This window comes from Strongylocentrotus purpuratus, unplaced genomic scaffold, assembly GCF_000002235.5.
Source record: "Strongylocentrotus purpuratus isolate Spur 01 unplaced genomic scaffold, Spur_5.0 spur5_contig_816, whole genome shotgun sequence".
NCBI classification, from domain to species: Eukaryota; Metazoa; Echinodermata; class Echinoidea; order Camarodonta; family Strongylocentrotidae; genus Strongylocentrotus; species Strongylocentrotus purpuratus.
Window position 1 is genome coordinate 2,376,050 of NW_022145520.1, and position 19,804 is coordinate 2,395,853.

At 35.7% G+C, this 19,804-nt stretch overlaps 1 protein-coding gene across 1 annotated transcript; it reads left to right on the top strand.

Annotated features, from left to right (window-relative positions):
• The first annotated feature begins 1,359 nt into the window (after window positions 1–1,359).
• On the top strand, window positions 1,360–11,021 carry LOC115918460 (acetyl-coenzyme A transporter 1-like). The gene is made up of 7 exons (XM_030979720.1): window positions 1,360–1,460; window positions 3,665–4,437; window positions 5,637–5,818; window positions 6,563–6,747; window positions 7,836–7,956; window positions 9,058–9,279; window positions 9,961–11,021. Exons 2-7 carry the CDS (start codon window positions 3,702–3,704, stop codon window positions 10,138–10,140), a joined length of 1,626 nt encoding a protein of 541 aa, XP_030835580.1. The 5' UTR covers window positions 1,360–1,460; window positions 3,665–3,701; the 3' UTR covers window positions 10,141–11,021.
• Window positions 11,022–19,804: the final 8,783 nt, after the last annotated feature.

Below are 19,804 nucleotides of genomic sequence, written 5' to 3' on the forward strand. Positions count from 1 at the left end.
CATGTTTTGAAACTATGTGTTAAGAATGGATTAACAAGACTTGTTTGAGTACAGATGAATGAAGTCAGTTTGATCCTGTTAGACACAGGGTGACAGGGATTAGTAAAACATTGCATCTACTTGGCTCTATGTCATTCTATACTATGCATTAAGCATACGATCCAAACAGCTTTATTTATTTCATCTTTATTGCAGAAACCATGATGTTTACAAAATATAGAGAGAGAGAGAGAGAGAGAGAGAGGGGGGGAGAGAGAAAGAGAGAGAGAGAGAGAGAGAAGAGAGAGAGAGAGAGAGAGAGAGAGAGAAGAAGAGAGAGAGAGAGAGAGAGAGGGATGAGAAATTACAAAAATATTTATTATTATTTTTTATTTGGCATTTCAAACATACAATAGAATTAAGGTACAATAGAATGGCACATAGGATACAAAGTATGAAAGAATAAAATTGGCTTCCCCTGCATGCTGCACCTCTCGAAGTTGCCAGGAAGAAAAAAGGGAATGTGAAATTCCTATAACCCCTAAATCTTCTGTGTGCCCATGCCTTGAGCCATAATGCATGGCCGTACAGAGGATTTTTTTATGTTGGGGACCGGGATAAATGCAATGAATTATTGATAACTTACTGTATTTTTTTATATCTTTTTTTTATTTGTGGGAATTACTGCCCCCTACCCCTAGCCCCCACTGCGTACAGTCATGGTTCAGTGACAAAGCAATGGCCTCGTAACTATATTAGTGCTCTTTGTGGGGCATTAATCCTCATTACTGTCATTTATGACTTAATTACTATTGGCGTAGGTCCCCTATAGTTGATAAGTAGCGCGCATACACATGCGTTAGCAGTCACGCAAAAGAAACACTGGCAAATTATTATTCAATAAAATCTGAGAATATATACTATTAACTACATCTATTAGGAATAAATCATTGTCAAAATAATTCCATAAATTGGGGTTAAAAAATTAAAAAAAATCCAACTTTATGAGCAACAGTATAACAGTTATTTATTCCATTATATGTCAAATTGTTTGGGTGCAATACATGATATACCCTCCATCAGCACAATTCATTTTTCATAGGGGTCTGGCACTGCCACTGACATTTTACACAAAAAAGAATATATATAGGCCTATGTTTATGGGCAATAGTAAAAAAAAAAAAAAAAACACTAATTGATACACGTCTGTAAAAAATATAAAAAAAACATCCTAAACATCCATAAAGGACCATAGCAATCGGGGCCCGTTCCTAGAAACCGTCATTAATTAGTCTAACTTCTTGACTATCCCATCGAAACATCTATAACACAGCCTAATTGTACAGAATAAACCGGGAACAAATCGGAGCGAGCTGATTTTTTGGCTTGTCATAATGCGCAACTTCCTAGGCTACGTGTATTTAAAGTAAAGCCTCAGAAATGAATACCACCACAAAATTGCTTCAAATTGACTAGCCGTGGTACGTAATTTTTGAATATTTATTTTTAAAATATATATATATTTATATACACACTGTAAACACAGTTTTTGAAAAATAATAATGTCTTGTTGTGCTTTTTAAAGTTATGATGAAAAGAGCAGCTGTTTAGATGTGTAGTCCCGTATGCTATCCTTTGTGTAATGTTTCTACCGAAAAGACTGAACTGCTAGTCTATGGCTATGGCTGTTCTGGTTCTGGTTCTGGATTTTAGTCCGACAAAGCGGTATCCCGCATCGCTATGGGTTAAAAGACATGAATTACCTATGGTGACGCCCAGTCAGTCTAAAGACGTGTAGACTAGAGGGTACATATGGAACTCTAAAGCACATAATAGGGAGGCCAATGCCCGGGCGTAAGGCTTCTACACCTACGATTTGTGCGCTCGTCGCCCACTTCAAAAAATTAGCAAAGGGAAAAAAATGATGTAAAAATAAAAATTGAAGAAAATATGAAAAGAAAATACAATTATACATTTCACAACATACCTATAATCACGGATCTGTAACAGTCTTTCACCATTTGTTGACAATCTTGCAGATTTTGACGTTTTTTAATCCAATAATTGTGGTTGCAGACGACCTTGACGCACTCGCACCACCGACTAAGAAAATCCTAGAGGGCGTAGAGGTTTGCTCACTAAAAACCTTCTCATTGGCAGAAGGTAGACCCTAAAAATATGGGATCCGTTTTGAGTAAAGAACTTTTGATAGAGATCAACATTTCAGATGTTCACAATTGCCACTTCTAACAACTAGAAAATATAAAGAAAAAAGATTATATCTTTTTAAATACAGATTTTTACAAACTGAACATTCGAAAGTAGATAGAGTACGATGTTTCTGTCAATCTTGCGTTGGTTTGAGCCCTATAGCTACATCCATCTCAAAATGAGAAGGAAAACAGTGAACAGTGACGTCATTGTTCGCGCCAAAAATAAAGGGTATTGCGACATAATCTGAGCTCCGGTCAGAGCGTGCCCAAAGCGTAGTCTTATTTATAGACCCTAGTACCTTATTCTCACAGCACTAGATACGAGTGTCGTGCAGTAATGTATGAGAAGTGTTAAAAAAGATATTTCAGTAAAAAAAAAAGTCTACGTGAGCAGTCTATACTCCAATTGAGAATTGAAATGAAAGCCATGATTTGAAGGTGTGTGTTGTATATGATACATGGTTAGTGAGTGTGTATGTTACGTATAGCGAAAGGGAGAGAGAGAGAGAGAGAGAGTGAGAGAAATATTAGTACACGTACGTTGCATGCATGGATGTGCGCTATGATTGTGTTCGCTGCAAGATGGATTTTAATTGGACCTCGTAACTTCTCGATCGTTGATAATAAGGAATACTCATGAGGAAATCAAATTATTGGAATACACATCTAAGGTAAATATCAATGAATTATATATATTTCTTTCCTTTTTTGAACCATCGTCTTCGGCTCGTAGTAGTAGAAGATGTAATCGTTCGCACATTGATGGCTGGACTTCAGCCTGCATCGGGGCTTGCCTGTGTCGGTGGAGGGATCAACTAAGAAGAAGAAGGTGTGTACGTGTGCGACCGATTCAAGGCTAGCCGCTGTTGAGTGATTGCACTTTCGCGCGAAGTTTTAAACTTCATCATGAACTTTGTCCCTCGGGCCTGTCTAATTATGAACGTAACTTTGCGACATGAAATATAATTGTTTCAAGGCTCTTACGTACGGAAAGGGGTAGAAGGAAATGGCTACAAACCAGCTGGATATCTCCTATTTGATGGAACCTATGGAGTCGGCAGATGGGTGGATTTTCTTAGTGAAAGTAAATGCTTTCTTTTAATCTTAGTTTTAGTATAAACAAATTAGTAATTAAAAAGTTAGATTTGGGCATTGGCCTCCCTACACATAAAATCACTCCTCACACAGGGTCAAAATTTAGTTCAAACAATTGTCATGAGAGACACCATACCACAATATCCTCGTTTAGTTGCTGAAAAGGCTTTTGACGAGTACCAGCATAGACGTTGACGTGTCACTTGGGTTCAAACTGTAGTAAAAAATGTAATAATGTAATCGTCTTCGTCTTCTTCTTGTTCTCCCTATGCTTTTGTCGGAGATCAGCAACAGGGTGTTGCAAGTATATCATTAATCATTGATTTAATGACATTAATGTAACCTGTTTTTTCTTGATTTTTTCTTTCCATTTTCAGAGTCCTGTCGAAGAGTACATAAACAGTAGACTATTGCATGACCAGACAAGAAGTGAAGATGAAAAGAGGGAAGGATAGAAGAGGGGATAATACGCAAGAGGTTGATAACAGACCAACCCATATGAAAGAGGATACAGACATTCCAACTGATCGAAAAGGACAGGATTCTGAACACGATAAAAACCATGCGGGATGTAGTAACCTTGGACGGGATCGAAACAGTATCTTACTGCTTCTGCTGCTTTATGTCCTGCAAGGGATACCTCTTGGTCTTGCTGGGAGCATCCCGCTCCTCCTGCAGAGCCGCAACATCAGCTACAAGCAACAGGCCATCTTTAGCTTCGTCTACTGGCCATTCAGCATCAAACTCCTTTGGGCGCCCATCGTCGATTCTGTGTTTGTGTCGCGGATCGGCAGACGCAAGTCATGGCTGATTCCGTGTCAGTACCTGATTGGCCTCTTTATGATGATACTGTCAGGTCAGGTCACGAGTCTCCTGGGTGACGACGGGCAAGATCCGAACATCCTCTTGCTGACTGGCCTCTTCTTCATGCTCAACTTCCTGGCAGCGACGCAGGACATCGCTGTGGATGGCTGGGCCCTCACCATGTTATCTAAGAGTAATGTAGGATATGCATCAACATGCAATACCGTTGGTCAGACGGCAGGCTTCTTTATTGGAAATGTTATCTTCATTGCACTAGAGTCGGCTCATTTCTGTAATACTTATTTACGATGGGAGCCTCAAGAGCAGGGAATTGTAACGTTAAAAGGTTGGTTTCTTTCACCTCTTTATTAAATATGGTTTCATTTTTCTTATGCATGTCTAATATCCTCATTTTATACCCACCTTTAATATATGTCAGGATGGATAGCTTAGATTTTTACATTCAGTCATGATATCATATGAAAAACTTTGAAAAAGTCCATTCTCGCAAAATGCGTATGTCACTAATCCAAAATACACTCAATTAAGAAGCATCCAAAAACTTGTTAGTGCATAGAGTTACAAATAGTGAACAATTGAATTGGTAGACTATTGATGCTATTGATTATCAGTAAATGATGCTGGTTTAGTCGTACAACTTCAAAGCATTTGATGCATTTGGATTCCGGACTAAAAAATTTGTAAAATACCTCCAAGATGTTACTCAAATTATGTAATTAGATGTATTATGATCTGAATAATGAATATAAAGGATTTCCCGTCAATTTAACACACTTTACATTCAAAGAATCTATGTGCACTTAAATTTTGTCCTAGGAATCCGAGATTATGTCAATGTCAAAGTTAATTTAGTCATTTTTCATTCAAGTTTGATAGATAAACGTCAATCGATTTTCAACACTATTCCATTAATTTTCATCGGATGTCATTTGAATTTGTCTCACCTGGTGGTCCTCTGCAGAATAATCAAATTCGTCTGTGCGTAATAAATTTCAAGAGAGTTTCATTTAAATACATCGCAAAGACAAGACCTTTTAAAATGAACGAGTGACAAATATGAATGACACATGTAATTGTACGTTGGCAGCCGAGAATGATTACCTGAATTTAACTTTGATGTAATTGAAAGCGAAACTATAAATTGATTGGACAAATATTGAAAATAAATGACTAAAGAAAAAATTGACTTTGGGATGTGTAAGATTGGGAAGGTTTGGGAAAAAATTGAATGAAAAAAGTATGAACTAAATGAAACAGTGTTAAAATAGACAGGAATTACCTGTATTAATCTCATTCCCAAGATTACATAGATATTTGGAGAAATATTTTCTAATTATTTTCAGATATTACTTTTCATTCATATTATATAATATACTTATTTAATGATATTTTTTTGTTTGTCTACAGATCTGTGATTTTGTAAGCAAAGTACTAGTAGTAATTTTTGTTTCTAGCATCCCTAAATATTCAATCTTATCATTATTTAAATATTAATCTTTCTTTTTCTTTCTTCTTTTTGTCTAGAATTTTTATTCTTTTGGGGCATCGTCTTCTTCATCACAACCACCATCATTGGCTTGTTGAAGCATGAGGAGGATAGCCATGGCGACCATGAGATGGGTGTGGTCTCAGCGTATAAACAATTCTCCCAAATCTTGCGCCTTCCCATTATCAAGAAATTTCTTGTCATCGTCATCACTTCTAAGGTAAAGAATACATACCTTTTTTTTCTCTTCTGAGCATCGTAATGTTGCCATATAAACTCCTCAAAAATGTTCTGCCAGTCTAGTTAGAGCATTGTAACTAAAATTATCATACTTGAGGGTGGTATCATTAGAAAGCCTGTTTATTTTCCATTACAATGCTGCCCAGTTTTTGATGATCATTTAATCATGGAATGTGCGGTACATCTGAATATGGTCAAAAGTCAAAGATAAAATGTTGCAAAATGCATTGTTAACAGTGAATTCTTTATTTGTGTTTTGAGGATGTGTGTGTTTGGAATGATGTTTAGGTGGTCACTCAACTCTCTATTCCTCCCGCTCTATCCCTGTCTGTCTGCGTGTGTGTGTGTGTGTGTGTGTGTGTGTCTCTCTCTCTCTCTTATATCTCTCTCTCTCCCTTTCTCTCTTCTCTCTCTCTCCCCTCCCTCTCTTCTCTCTCTCGTCTCTCTCTCTCTGTATCTCTCTCTCTCCCCCCCTCTCTCTCTCTCCTCTCTCTCTCTCTCCCTCTCTCTGTATCTCTCTCTCTCCCTCTCTCTCTCTCTCTCCCTCTCCCTCTCTCTCTCTTTCTCACTCTCTCTCTCTCTCTCTCTCTCTCTCTTCTATCTCTCTCTCTCTCTCTCTCTTCTGTCGCTCTCTTTCTGTCTTCTCTCTCTCACTTTTCTCTCTCTCTCTCTCTCCCCCTCTCTCTCTCTCTCAATCTGCCCTAATTTTTTTCTCCTCACTCAGATGGGTTATGCAGCAGCTGATGCCATCACGGGTCTGAAGCTGATTGAGGCCGGGGTACCGCGGGAGGACATGGCCCTCCTTGCTGTCCCCCTAGTACCCCTCCAGATCATCCTTCCTTGGGTCATCAGCAAGTATACAGCCGGGTCAAGACCACTCAATATCTACCTCCAAGCTATGCCATGGAGGTGAGTTTCCACAGTGTTTTCACTATATTCAATGCATTCCAGAAAAAACAAAACCAAGAATTATTGATGTTTTATCATAACTTAATCACAATTATAATTAATAAATGACACATATTTGTAAAGCTTAGATCCTCCTCTTCATTTGATGCAACTCATATGATGCATATGTCGGGCAAATGGTGTCATTTATTGATTATAATTGTGATTATGTTATGATAAAATGTTGATAATTTTCTTCTTTTTTTTCTTTCTGGGACACACTGTAATATTCATATATATTGTGGCATATCCAGGGGTCTGTCAAATGAGGGGGTGGCATTATTCCTGGCATTTGCTGAAAAGCAAAGGATAAAAGATGAAAGAAATGTCATCGGGTTTTTCCGTTTCTTTTTTTCTCGTGAATAAGCCACTTCAGAGATGGTACATGCACAAATGACCCCAACATTTTAGAATGATAGCTGCCAAAGTGATGGAGGCGCTGCATGAATACCTTTTGTTTGCTCTCTTGGAAAGAATACTTCCACCTGTTTATTGTCTGTGCATAATTGAGTAATGATTAAGTAATTTTCATGAACACATTTCCAGCATTCGTGTTGATATGCGCAGATAGTGTCCCAGAAGTGGCTTATTCTTTTACAAGCAAGAAACTCAAGTGTTGAAGAGAAGGTTGAGTTCTGGAAAGAGGTGAAAAATAATCTATGAGCATTATCATTGTATGCAAGTGTGGAAGAACATCAGATAAAACATGTTTCCTGAAAAGCATGGCTCTTCAAATGCCTTAATATTTAAAAAATGGCATGTGTTACATCATACAAGTCGGGACAGACTTTTATGCAACACGTTTGTGTAGCCCCATATACATCTTACTGTGTACAGTGCTTGTAACTTTACCAAGACTGGGCCGAATTTCTTATCATTTTGATGACTCCAGAACCTTTAACAGTACACATCAATACTTGTATGCTACATGATCATACTGATTGATTCCACACGGTTTCTTTCACAATGCAAGTAATCTTTAAAGGGGAGGGGCACTGGTTGTAATTTAATGTAATCAACATTATTTTTTTCTGTTTCACTCTTTGCAGGTTGATTATGGGCATTGAATTTGCAGTGGTAGTTTGGGTGACACCATCTTTCAGACTTGCGGATGGATCTTTCCCGACCTCTTATCTTGTGTTGCTTTTATTCAGCTATGCTGTACATCAGGTATGTATTCACTTATTGGGCTTAGGTAGAGTATATGAAGGAGACCGTTGTCAAATCTCAATCACAAGGCTTACCTGTTCAAAGTCATTTTGCTGTTATTCATGTGCCTGTTTCTCAAAACCGTCATAAGTCTAACTTCTTGGACATCCTATTGAAACGTGCGTTATAGAATTAACTAGTACATCACGGATAGTGCTATGGACGGTCGGATACCGGACGGTTAAACATTTGACCACAGCACTAGAATTAACGCACATTTCTATGGAATGTTTACGAAATTAGACTTATGACAATTTCGAGAAACTAGCCCCTGACTACTATCTCCTTGATTACTGCTAATACTGCTACTTCTAATTGTATAAATTATACCCAGTTCTTCTCACCCAAAATGCTGATTTGACTGTAGATTAGACCATGTATCATGGATGATAGACAAAATGGGCTTTGGCAAAATGATGGTTTGGTAGTGTAAAAGCTGGATTCAGTTATGAAGTGCACTGTGTACTAATATCGGATGGTTTCAAGAGCTAAAGCTAGGGTAATCATTTCCATGGCTCTCTGGAAGCGCAAAGGGACGTTATATATCAAAATGTGTAATGCACTATACAAGAACGGATTATTATCATTATCTGTTCAGATCCAGAATGTGTTAAAGCGGGACTGCATTACTTGCGCCCTCTATTCAGCCAACAATGCCTAAGCGGTAACTGTTGATCCTCCATGGTCCCCTTTTTCATATGTTAATTGAGAGCTGATTTGATTAGATACCCACCTGCTAGTGACCATGCAGGGAGGTCTAATCCCTCCTGGCCAAACTAGTGCAGATAGGCTTTAGGATATATGAATTATAACACCCTTCTGGCTCTAAGCAGACGATCTATGGAATGGCGTCTGCACTAGTTTTGCCAGGGGAGATTAGACCTCTCTGGAAGGTCACTGGCAGGTGGTTATCTCATCAAATCAGCTCTCAATTAACACAAGAAAAAAAGAAAATCATGGGGGACCAACAGGTACCAATTAGGCATTGTGTGCTCATTAGAGGGCGCAAGTAGCTATAAGTAGTGCAGTCCCGCTTTAACACTTTCTTATGCCTTTTCACAGGTTGCCCTCTACAGCATGTTTGTGTCCACGATGGCCTTCAACGCCCGCGTCTCGGACCCTCTCATGGGGGGCACCTACATGACCCTGCTCAACACCGTCTCCAATCTCGGGGGCAACTGGCCCGCCACGGTAGCGCTCTGGCTAGTTGACAGCCTCAGCTGGAAGTCGTGCCACGGGGGCACGGAGGAAGGGTTGGATTGTGACACGAAAGCAGAAGCAGAGGTAATCATTGATTTTTAATGATCCATTTGTAGATTGGTGCTTGTTTTTCTTCTTTACTATTAGGCCATGGAGTGTGTATTTTTATGGTGTTGTTTGTCTTTTGATATCAATAATGATTAAGATACATATATTTGCACTTTATTGATTTTTATCAAATAGTGTTTTAATTTGATCTTTTATCATTATTCATTCATTTCATTTCATTTATTTTATTATGAAATCAGCATTTAATTCAAGTGCCACCATGCTTCATGGACTTAATAAACTGTACCAATAAATAAAATTTTAGATCAACATAAGTGATCTTATTGAGCATAAGTGACTAGTTCAGAATTTCAGATTAGATTTGGCAATTCAAGAAGTTACCCTTTCACATGGTGAAAACAAAATTGTTATTTAATAGTTGGTTCATATATTACAAATGCCATGCCTTCTCACTTTTATTCTATGTCGATTTTAGTCTTGTTTTGTTCTATCTTCTCTTTTTCCATGTTCAATTATTGTTCGCATGATGCCGTCTTTTAATGTTTTGTCATGTACTCCTAACTCTTACCTTATTGAATTGACTCCTCTCCTTTTTCCTGTCTTTTTCTTCTTCATCTCTTCATATTAATATTTTTTTTTTTTATCCTCTTTGTAACTTCTTCTTCTTCCTTTGCCACTCTCATTTAAAATCTCCAGGTCTGCACGAAAGCAGATGGGAAGTGCGTTACAGATGTTGATGGCTACTACATTGAATCCGCCATCTGCGTTATAATTGGATTTGTGTGGTTAGGAATCTGCGCTCGTAAGATACGTAGGCTGCAAGAGCTCCCTCTAGAGTCCTGGAGGATACCATCTTCGGGGTCGTCAAGAGACTGACTAGCACGGGCTCATCAGGTATGAGCCACCGTGGATCACATGGTTCACGGTTCAAGTCCCACCGCGGCGCCAATGTCTTTTGGCAAGACATTAATCCAGACTTGCCACTCTCCACCCAGGTGAGGTAAAAGGGTACCCGGTAGGAAGAAATTCCTTGAATGCTGGAGTGCCTTTTCATGGTGGCTCTTCTAAAGCCGGGGTAATAATATGATTGCAGGGCCCTCAGGGAAAACAGTATTAATACTGAAGAGGCTACCCAGGGTAAACAAGACATATCATTATTATTATTATTAGTTTGAGGAATTAAAAATCAGATGTTATGAGATCTCAAAGGGAAAATCCACCTTGGTAATCATTGGTTTATTAATAGCGGAAAGAAAGTGAAACTGATCAGTGAAAATCTGAAAAAATTCAAAAAGAATATGAAAAATGAATTATAAAGTTATGAATTATTTAAGTGTTAATCAACCACAAGTTGTAAATTTTGTGAAACACCCTACCTCTGGAGGATCTCTCCCATTTTCCCTGGAAAAAAATGAATTACAGTTATGTCTGAACATATTATATCTACACAAACACTATAAATATGGTTACTATACATTTGTTTTTTTACATATGTGCATAAGATAAAAATAGATCTAATACTTTATCAATAACCAAGTAACTGGAAATTGAAAGGTATTTGTAGTTTCCAATTTGCATTTAATTTATTTACTTTTATCAAGTCTTCCTCAAACATTCACTAATCTGTTTTTCTCATTTTCCCCCTATGATTTAACCCAACGAAATATAAAGGTGGACTTTCCCTTTAAGGCTTGCTCACATGTGTTGTAGTAAACCACCTGAAAAGGATTGCCATGGCAAGTAGCAAAGCTAGTAAAGAACAATTTACCAGTAAATTAAAATCCAAGTAGGGAGTCAACAAATATTAGTTAGCTGCTTGTAGCAAAGGTCTCCAAGTGTACTCGCTTAGATGCAGAAAATGTGAAGCACATTGAGTTTCATGTCAATTTAATTTGCGGCAGCAGTGATTTTGGGGTGGTTCACTAAGCCACATGCGAATAAGGCTTTAAAGTTACCATTTTATATTTTACAGGTGATTACAAAATCTCCATCCAAACTGTTGGTGACATAAAAATTACTCATTAAAATAAAGAGATGTAAAAGAGGCAGCATTCCACATTTTGTGGTTTGGCTAAAATTCAACCAGATGCATGAGTAGAATTAGAAAGGACAGAATTTTCAGCACACACTGCATCTATTTTGTTGCATGATCATATTGCATTAGATGACCGGAATTTGAAAAAGCAAAATTAATCGTTAAAATCCTTAAGTTGGCAACACATTGAGAGGTTCAAAGTCATTGGTTTTCGATAAAGATTGGCCACTTTTCACAAAGTTTTTACCTATTGTATGTGTTTTGCAGAGATATCAGATTTTATAAGAATAGTGTAGCAATTAACAAAAGAAAAAAAATGATTGTTGCTAAATTGAAGAATAACCTACGATAAATTTTGCCCTAAATAACAACTCCTGTCCTGAAAGGGTTTAGCATTTAATTAAATGCTTTAGCTGGAACATTGTAATAAACCTTTTCAAATATTTCGAGATGAATTTACGCACAACTTGTCACCTTTCTCTTTTGTTGAGAGTATTAAAATGGTACCTTTAAAGTTGCTCACGCGTGGGTATATAGAGGGCAGCACATTGAGCCAACGGGTATTACGCTCCCGTGGGTACTAGTGTCCCTTTACGCGTACGTCCGTAAGGAAGCGTAATACCTGTTGGCTCGGTGTTTGCCAAGTTGCCTATTTCACGAACGACTATATACCCACTCATGAACATCTTTAATGTTTGGTTGAATTCATGTTCACCATTATAAGTGATGTGAATATAGACCTTCATGAAATAATAGTATTCTTTTTTTTTTTATAAATGTATTATATTTTATACAGAACAGTATGTTTACTTTATAGGAATATCTCTGAGAATTTAAGTTACTGCAAGGCTTATCTTGAATTTGAGAATCTGCGTATATCTTGCTGTATCGCTATTTTCTTTAATTTGCATTTATTTATAACTCTTTTTCAATTGAGGAGGGAAAGATAAGGCACTGCACAGGTCACAAAAACTTGATAACTTAAAAATAAAAATGGTACATACATGTATATAATAATTTGCAAATTATACATATTTAGGGCTTTTTTTCTTTTCATATGGGGAAAAGATATACTACTTTGATCATAGATCATATACAAAAATGTAAAAAGTCTATGGATAATTGGGGTGATTTTTGTACCATGCGCTAACCACAAACTTAAATTTTATATCAAAGGAAAGATCTCTAAAAACTCAAAACTTAAAGCTTTGAAAACCGGAAGATGACGACCTGAAAACTAGCTATCGATATCAACTTATGTGGAGTATGCATATTCACAATGACATTGTATTAATTAAGCACAGCTCATCTCCTCAGCAATATAGGTGAGCAGGGGGTGTTTCACAAAGATCTTAAGTTGAACTTATCTCTAAGTTGGACTTAGTAGTTATGGAAAGCCGTTAGCATCTTTGAAAATATATTTTTAAAGTTATTTTAAAAGGCATAAAATGTTGATTCAAATCATTCATACTTTCTATTATCACGGAGATTTCATGTTCTTGATGTGGAATTTATTAAAAGTCTAAATTTTGGCTTTTGAATATATTTTATTTTAAGGCTACAAATGGCTCTCCATAATTTTTAAGTCCAACTGAGAGTTAAGTTCGACTTAGGATCTTTGTGAAACACCCTCCCGATCAGGTCCAGATGTTATTTCTTCACCATATTTGACCCCTGTTTGAGGAGTGCGAAAAATTAGGTTTTAATCTGCTTTTTGTGCTATACTGAAAGGGAAAATATCTATGACCTGTATTCCGTTATACATGTATTTGTATTCTACGTTCATTCAGCTGCCATTGGTATTAAGTTGTATTTTCATCAGATAGGATGTTTAAGAATTTTTTCAGACTATTTCATGTGGAATGTAATTTACTTCCCAGGCCCCTTTTGCATATTAAACGCATTTAATAATTTGATTTGCATTAAAGTTGAGTTCTGGTCATGGGATTGCATTGTAAAAGAAACGTTGTGGGTTCGATGAGAAAAGATTTATCATCTAGCATATAACTTTGGTGTGTACTACAAGGTCCTGGAATCATCAAAATATTTATTATTACTCTGTCTTGGTAAAGTTACAAGCACTGTACACAGAAAGATGTATATGGGACTACACAAACACGTGATGTAAAAATCAGTCCCGATGTTTATGACGTTATATGCCATATTTAGAATATTAAGGCATTTGAAGAGCCATGCTTTTCAGGGAACATTTGTTATCTGATGTTCTTCCACACTTTGCATAATACCATGATAATGCTCACAAATTATTTTTCACCTCTTCCCATGCAGAACTCAACCTTCTCTTTAAATGCAAGTTTTAAATTAAATGCAAGCCCAGAAGTCATAGTGAGTTTGCCTGACATAGCAACAAGTATGCAGCTGCATTTCTGGCTTAGCAGTTGGAAATAGTCCATTGGATGAGATAATCAGTAAGCATGCACTTCCATGTAAACAAACAAAAAATTAAGAAAGAAAATAAAACCTACGCTTTTGATTGGAAATTTCAAATGATCGATTGCAGTAGTTGAATGGTCATGATTATCTTCAATATGTACATGTAGATCATCAGATTTCTAAAGATTATTGACAGAAATTTAAAATCTTTTAAACTTGGATCAAGGAATACATATTCGATGGGATTAAGCTATTTGAATTATTGTTTACACTCAAATGTGTGTGCTTACGGGCAGGTCCAAGCTATTTGCTTTGTGACGTACGGGACATTCAGAGACTTTAAACAAGAAATAACAATGGATGACATTATTTATATGGCTATCTTTTGGTATGAGTCTGTGGCTTTTATGGGCTAGTTCATTCGTGAAAAGTTTTAGTTCTCACCAATTCATAAATTAATTTTTAATGTAATTAATGTGCTGCGTGACGTACGGGACCAGAGAATTTCTGACTTTTTCAAAAATAAGTTCATCATAAAAGTTCTCTGAATTTATTAAGTTATGAGATTTATGGTAATGATATCTTAATTCATTATGGAATCAAGCATTAATCACAACTATTACCATATTTTTCTGACCTTTCGTTGTTATGTAATATACCAAAACAAAAATGTGTGTATGTGACGTACGGGACACGTGACGTACGGGACAACTTTTCCCTATGGGAAAATGCATTGAAATGAAGAATTTTCGTCAAAATTTGTTAAATGTGAACAATTTTAACTTAAATCAGTGGCAATTAGAGTGTTTCAGAACCCAATTAGATCCTCTGACCATCACTTATATCCTCTGTGATAATTTATGAGGTAAATCAATACAAATATTACTTTAATAAAGAAAACAAATTGATTTACATTCATATACACTATATTACCATTTTTATTCCATTTACCCATCTATCATGTGCAGTCATGCTTCAATCTTTTCTTATTTCTTTGATCCATTCCATTCAACATTGCTAAATGTTTTTAGATAATAATTAATGAAGAAGATGAACTTGAATTTGAAAACTTTTATTTAAACTTGTTTGAAACACAGGGGCACGCTCGGCACATCATATTTTGTCAAAGAACATTTGTTATGCTCTAAGTGTTTGTGAACAAAGATACATTACAAATATGAAGTCTTTTCTTCATAGCTTGTTTGAATTACTTGATAGTAATATCATAGAATTTTGAAGGAATTCAAAGATAATGCTGAACATATTGTCTTTTCTAAATCTTTTTATCACAGATTAGAACATGTACATATGTTGCTGTCAGATATTCAAGAATTTTGATGTACATTAATGTAGCCTACATGTTTGTGAAAGATGGATACAAAAATATACATGTAAAACTTGAATTTATTTCGTATTGATTAAAGACATCTTGTTAACACCACCAGCTATAAGAAATTAACACCCTAAAGGTTTGTGTGACCTTTTCCACAATTCAAAAGATTAAAGTGAAATCAACAAAAATGCATGGGTGTAAAAGTGATAAAAATCCTAAGTGGGTGAGAGTGTGAAATATTCAAAAAGGCTATCCTTTCTTAAAAGTTATGATTTACATGTAGTTTTTAGGAGATCAGAATTCCTGAGCTGGCTCCATAACATGTACAGTGTATGCTGTAATCCTTTACCATCATATATGACATCTAAATATGTCATTTAAATAGAATATTAAAACAACCTCATGTGGAGAGCTTGATACCATGTGCTATTATAACCTACAGCATCTATGAGTTGTAAAAGCCAGCTTCTGGTGCATCTGCTACCATATAATTTCATTAGACTCATTCCAGGAACTAGTACACTATTATGATTTACATATTTAGCATCCTGCCAATGTTGGGGATATCAACTGGCAAAATACCAAAGTTGATAATACCAGGGGTCTGGCTTGAAGACTAATTACATCAAATTCAGTACAAACAAGTAAATTCCTAGAAGGGACCCAGTTAGAATGTTCATATATCCCTGTATACAACAAGTTTCCTTACACAGTATGTATTCTCCTTTTGGTCATTTCCTTTTTCACATCTTGCATTGGTTTTGTATGGGGTTGTCCCGTACGTCACACACTTGTCCCGTACGTCACATTTCTTAATTTGATTATGTAATCAACACAGAATTTTTGTAATTTTTGTTAAACCTATTTTTTGTGAGGTATTCATCTAAATTAGAACTTCCTAGAATATCTTTAAAAAAAAAAATTATTTTCATAATTAAAATTAAACAAATTATGATCAAATTGTGACGTACGGGACATCACACTTCGGAACCTACCTCATTTGCATAATTAATTAATTTTGAAAGTTTTGATATTTTTTTCCTATTTTCTAGCATGATGGTCTACATGTCCTGAGATATTTAATTTTAAACAAATAATTCAAAGGAGATACAAAAATAAAAACGTAATGTCCCGTACGTCACGCTAATTAATAAAAATCGAAGTTCGCGACCTTGGCACTCTTCGTATTTCGATAATTTTTAATTTTTTTTATCAGATTCATAAAATTCATAGTTTCAGCTTTAAAATGAGGTATAGTTTGTTAAATATATATAAAGATGAAATTTGACCCCCAGAGGGGACAATAGCTTGGACCTGCCCTTACACACAGTATATTCTTTTAAATATATTTTTAATTACATACACTGTATTATTATTTATTTGTGTTTCAATATATTTCTTTAGTTACTATTCGTTAATATATTTGGGATATAGTATCTTGTTAGGGCACTTAAATCATTTGTAGACTCTACAAGTAATTTAAGTGCCCAGAAAGAAAAATGGCATTGATTTTTTTAAAGGAATAGAGGCTAATAAATTCTTTGAACCTCGATTGATTTTCTCTATTTATAATTCTTTTTAGGGTATGATAATTTAGTTGCTGCAGATTCAATGCAATTCAGGTTTTTGTTAGGATGTACAATGTCTTTTATTTGTTGTGCCTAAATTATTCTTTGTTTTTATTACTGAAATTGCCTTTATCATTTATAATTTGACTCAAAATCTCAAATGATGCAATATCCATTGGCATTATAGTGTCTATTAAATTCTTCTGTTAATTTCAGAATGTCTGTGGGTCATTTTAAGTTCATACTTCATTTGTGTTCATATGTTTATTTTTTACTGCAATTTATGATTTCTAAGTTATCTACCTAAGAAAGAAAATGTGAAAATAGTCAGTATTCATTATGAACTTAAAGATAATACTGTACAAAGTTTTGGTATGGGGTTATGAATTTGGTTCAAATGAACATATTGGAAGCATGCGATCCTACAATATTCGGTGATCTTTGTCGTGGTTGAAATAGAGTCTAAAGAGATGAAATTGTAAATAATAAATCATGATGTTGTATAGTTCCCTGTCAAGGTCAAGATATTAATTTAGCTTTAAAACAATGTTTCTTAACTAAAATCGACCGATTGGCTATTCCAATTTGGAAATTAAAGATAAAAACTGCATATTCTGACATTTTCATGGTTGCAGCTACCATTGGATGGCTGCCTATAGGTGCTATCAAAATGTTAAAGTATCGCTATGCGGCCATTTTCAAAATTTCCCAAAACTTTGTTTTACCTTTAAGGTCACAACCTCGGACAGAATGTTGATAACGAATGCAAAATATAACAAGTGAAAATTAAAAAGTGAAAATTAAAAAGGAAAAATTAGAAATAAAAATAAGGAGATATAAATGTCCTTTTGAGCAATTTTGTCAGTGGATTGCAAAGGATACTAGAAAAAGATAGAAGCATGCAGAACCATTTCAAATAAATATCTGTTTATTTTCAAGTGGTAAATGTATTCTTTATACAATTGATAAAAGTTTCTATTGAATTAGAATGAATTGTTACAAATGGAATACACTAGAATGGACTAACATATTATTATAAATAGATATTTACATTTTAGCGAATACTTTGGGTGTGTTACAATTGCTGCTCATTGCTTAGTTCCTACACAACATCTACTATCACTTTAAATTTGCTCACGTTTCTCCTCATTAAAATTCTCTTTTTCTGTTTCATCATTTATTATGTGCTTAGTTTTCCATAACAATTAATAAAAGTCAATATCTGGCTATTTTATAGACAAAGGATAAACCGGATTAAACAGTAATGAAACGTGCATGCACACTATCTACATGCCAAAAGAGTCAGAAATAAATGTAATTAAAACTGAATCTGTAGTGGTTCCAAAGCAAATATTGGTTAGAATTAAACCCCTCTCCCCCCCCCCCCTCCCCTCCCCCCCCTCCCCCCCCCCCCAAAAAAAAGGGGGGGGGGAGGGAGATATTGAGTCAATTCTAAGATACTATTAAAACTTTTTGGACCTAGTCATGAAAGAAGTTGAATTAACAATTGATCAATAATGTTCGGTCACAATAGAAATAATAAAAATTGTATTTCTACTGCAGTACAAATAGCCTTATAGATTCAGCCCTTAATCTTATAACAGCATCAGAGTTGATATCGCAACTGATTACAATATTACCTAGTCATTAATCGAGGCAGGATGAATGATGAATCACAGATTTTCACTGTAAAATTTGTTTTTTCACCCATTCCTTGAAAAATAAGTTGCATAAAAAAATTAATTTTAACACAAAAGAATAGTCAATTTGCATAGCAGACATTCGCAAATCATATTTGCTCGCCAACATTCGTACTAACATTTGATACAAAACATAGCCAAGGGCTTTTACATCAATAGTGGCTTTCTGTCTCAAAACCAACCAAGGGTCTCTTGAGTCACATTTCTTCCATGTCCTTTCTCTACAACATGTCAAATTTGGCCAACTTTCTTTTTAAACGTACTCAAGTATGACAATGTGATAAATAGCCAAAATGTTGGTTTCAACTATTTAACTTCGGCAGGAAATTTTCAGCGACTACTTTGATATTTTCACACGGACGGCAACATGTTTCTTACAAGGTGTAAATGAAATTTGTAAAGGTGATCTTTGAAAAGATAATGTTTATAGAAGTTTTGCCCACATCCTGTGCACACTAACTACATGTAGTTTCCCAAGAGTATAGGCTAGTAAGATCAGATAATTTTTGTGACATATAGTACAGCCTGTAATGTCACAATATTGAATCCCGTGAGATAATTGTGCCAAAATTGATTTTTTGGGCTAACTTTGTCAATTTGGGGGTGCCGAATCCAAAAAACTTTGGTACCATTTTTTTCGACCACGTCTTAGGCGGCCATTTTGAATTTCAAAATGGCCACCATAAAAAATGCATTTTTTACCATTATTTCATATTATAGACATTGGGGAAGGTGCAAATGTGGGATAAAATGTATGCTTATGATGTCTGATATATCAATACACATTTTTATAAAATTTTGCTTTATTTCGATTGGCCGCCATCTTGAAATTCAAAATGGCCGCCATTGCTAATCCTATTTTATCTCATGTCTCAAGTTATAAGCACCTGGAAAGGTTTGTACCGTAACAGTATCATAATATTGATGCTATGTGTGTTTTCAAACAAAACACAAGCTCCCAGTAACTGACCATTCGAATTGGCCACCATTTTGAAATTCAAAATGGCCGCCATGGAATAACATTTGCTATATTAATTCATTTGAAAGTACCTTAGAATCATCCATTTTGAGAGATCATCTGTATTTAAAGCTTGCAGGACCTGGTACATAGAATACCGGCTGTCATCTTGATCATCGTATATATGCCTAAACGCATCACCCCCCCCCCCCCCTTCTTCCACCCGGGGGGGGGGGCTTAATTATAACATATAACAGTTACTGAATGTGGTGTTAAAGAAAAACTAGAAAAATAAATGCCTTGGACTGGACGTATTAAAACGGTCAGAACACTCTCCATGGTACCATTCTGGTAATCAATCAGAACCAGGGTGGGGATAGTGACTCAACCACAGGTCTCCCGGTCAGTGAACCACTCCGGATTCCAGACGATGTCAAACCCATTGATGTAGACATCAAACTACAGCATCCACCATCTCTTGAAGTCAAAACAATCACTGCCAGTTCATTTGAGTTTGGCTCCTTTCAGCATGCCATCAGCGAAAATGACATG

Bases quoted from the DNA above. Each gene is read 5' to 3' on its own strand.
- LOC115918460 (XM_030979720.1), top strand. From the start codon at position 3,702: ATGACCAGACAAGAAGTGAAGATGAAAAGAGGGAAGGATAGAAGAGGG. The intron at 6,748-7,835 runs GTGAGTTTCCAC...CACTCTTTGCAG, and splicing joins CTCCAAGCTATGCCATGGAG to GTTGATTATGGGCATTGAAT. The intron at 9,280-9,960 runs GTAATCATTGAT...TAAAATCTCCAG, and splicing joins ACACGAAAGCAGAAGCAGAG to GTCTGCACGAAAGCAGATGG.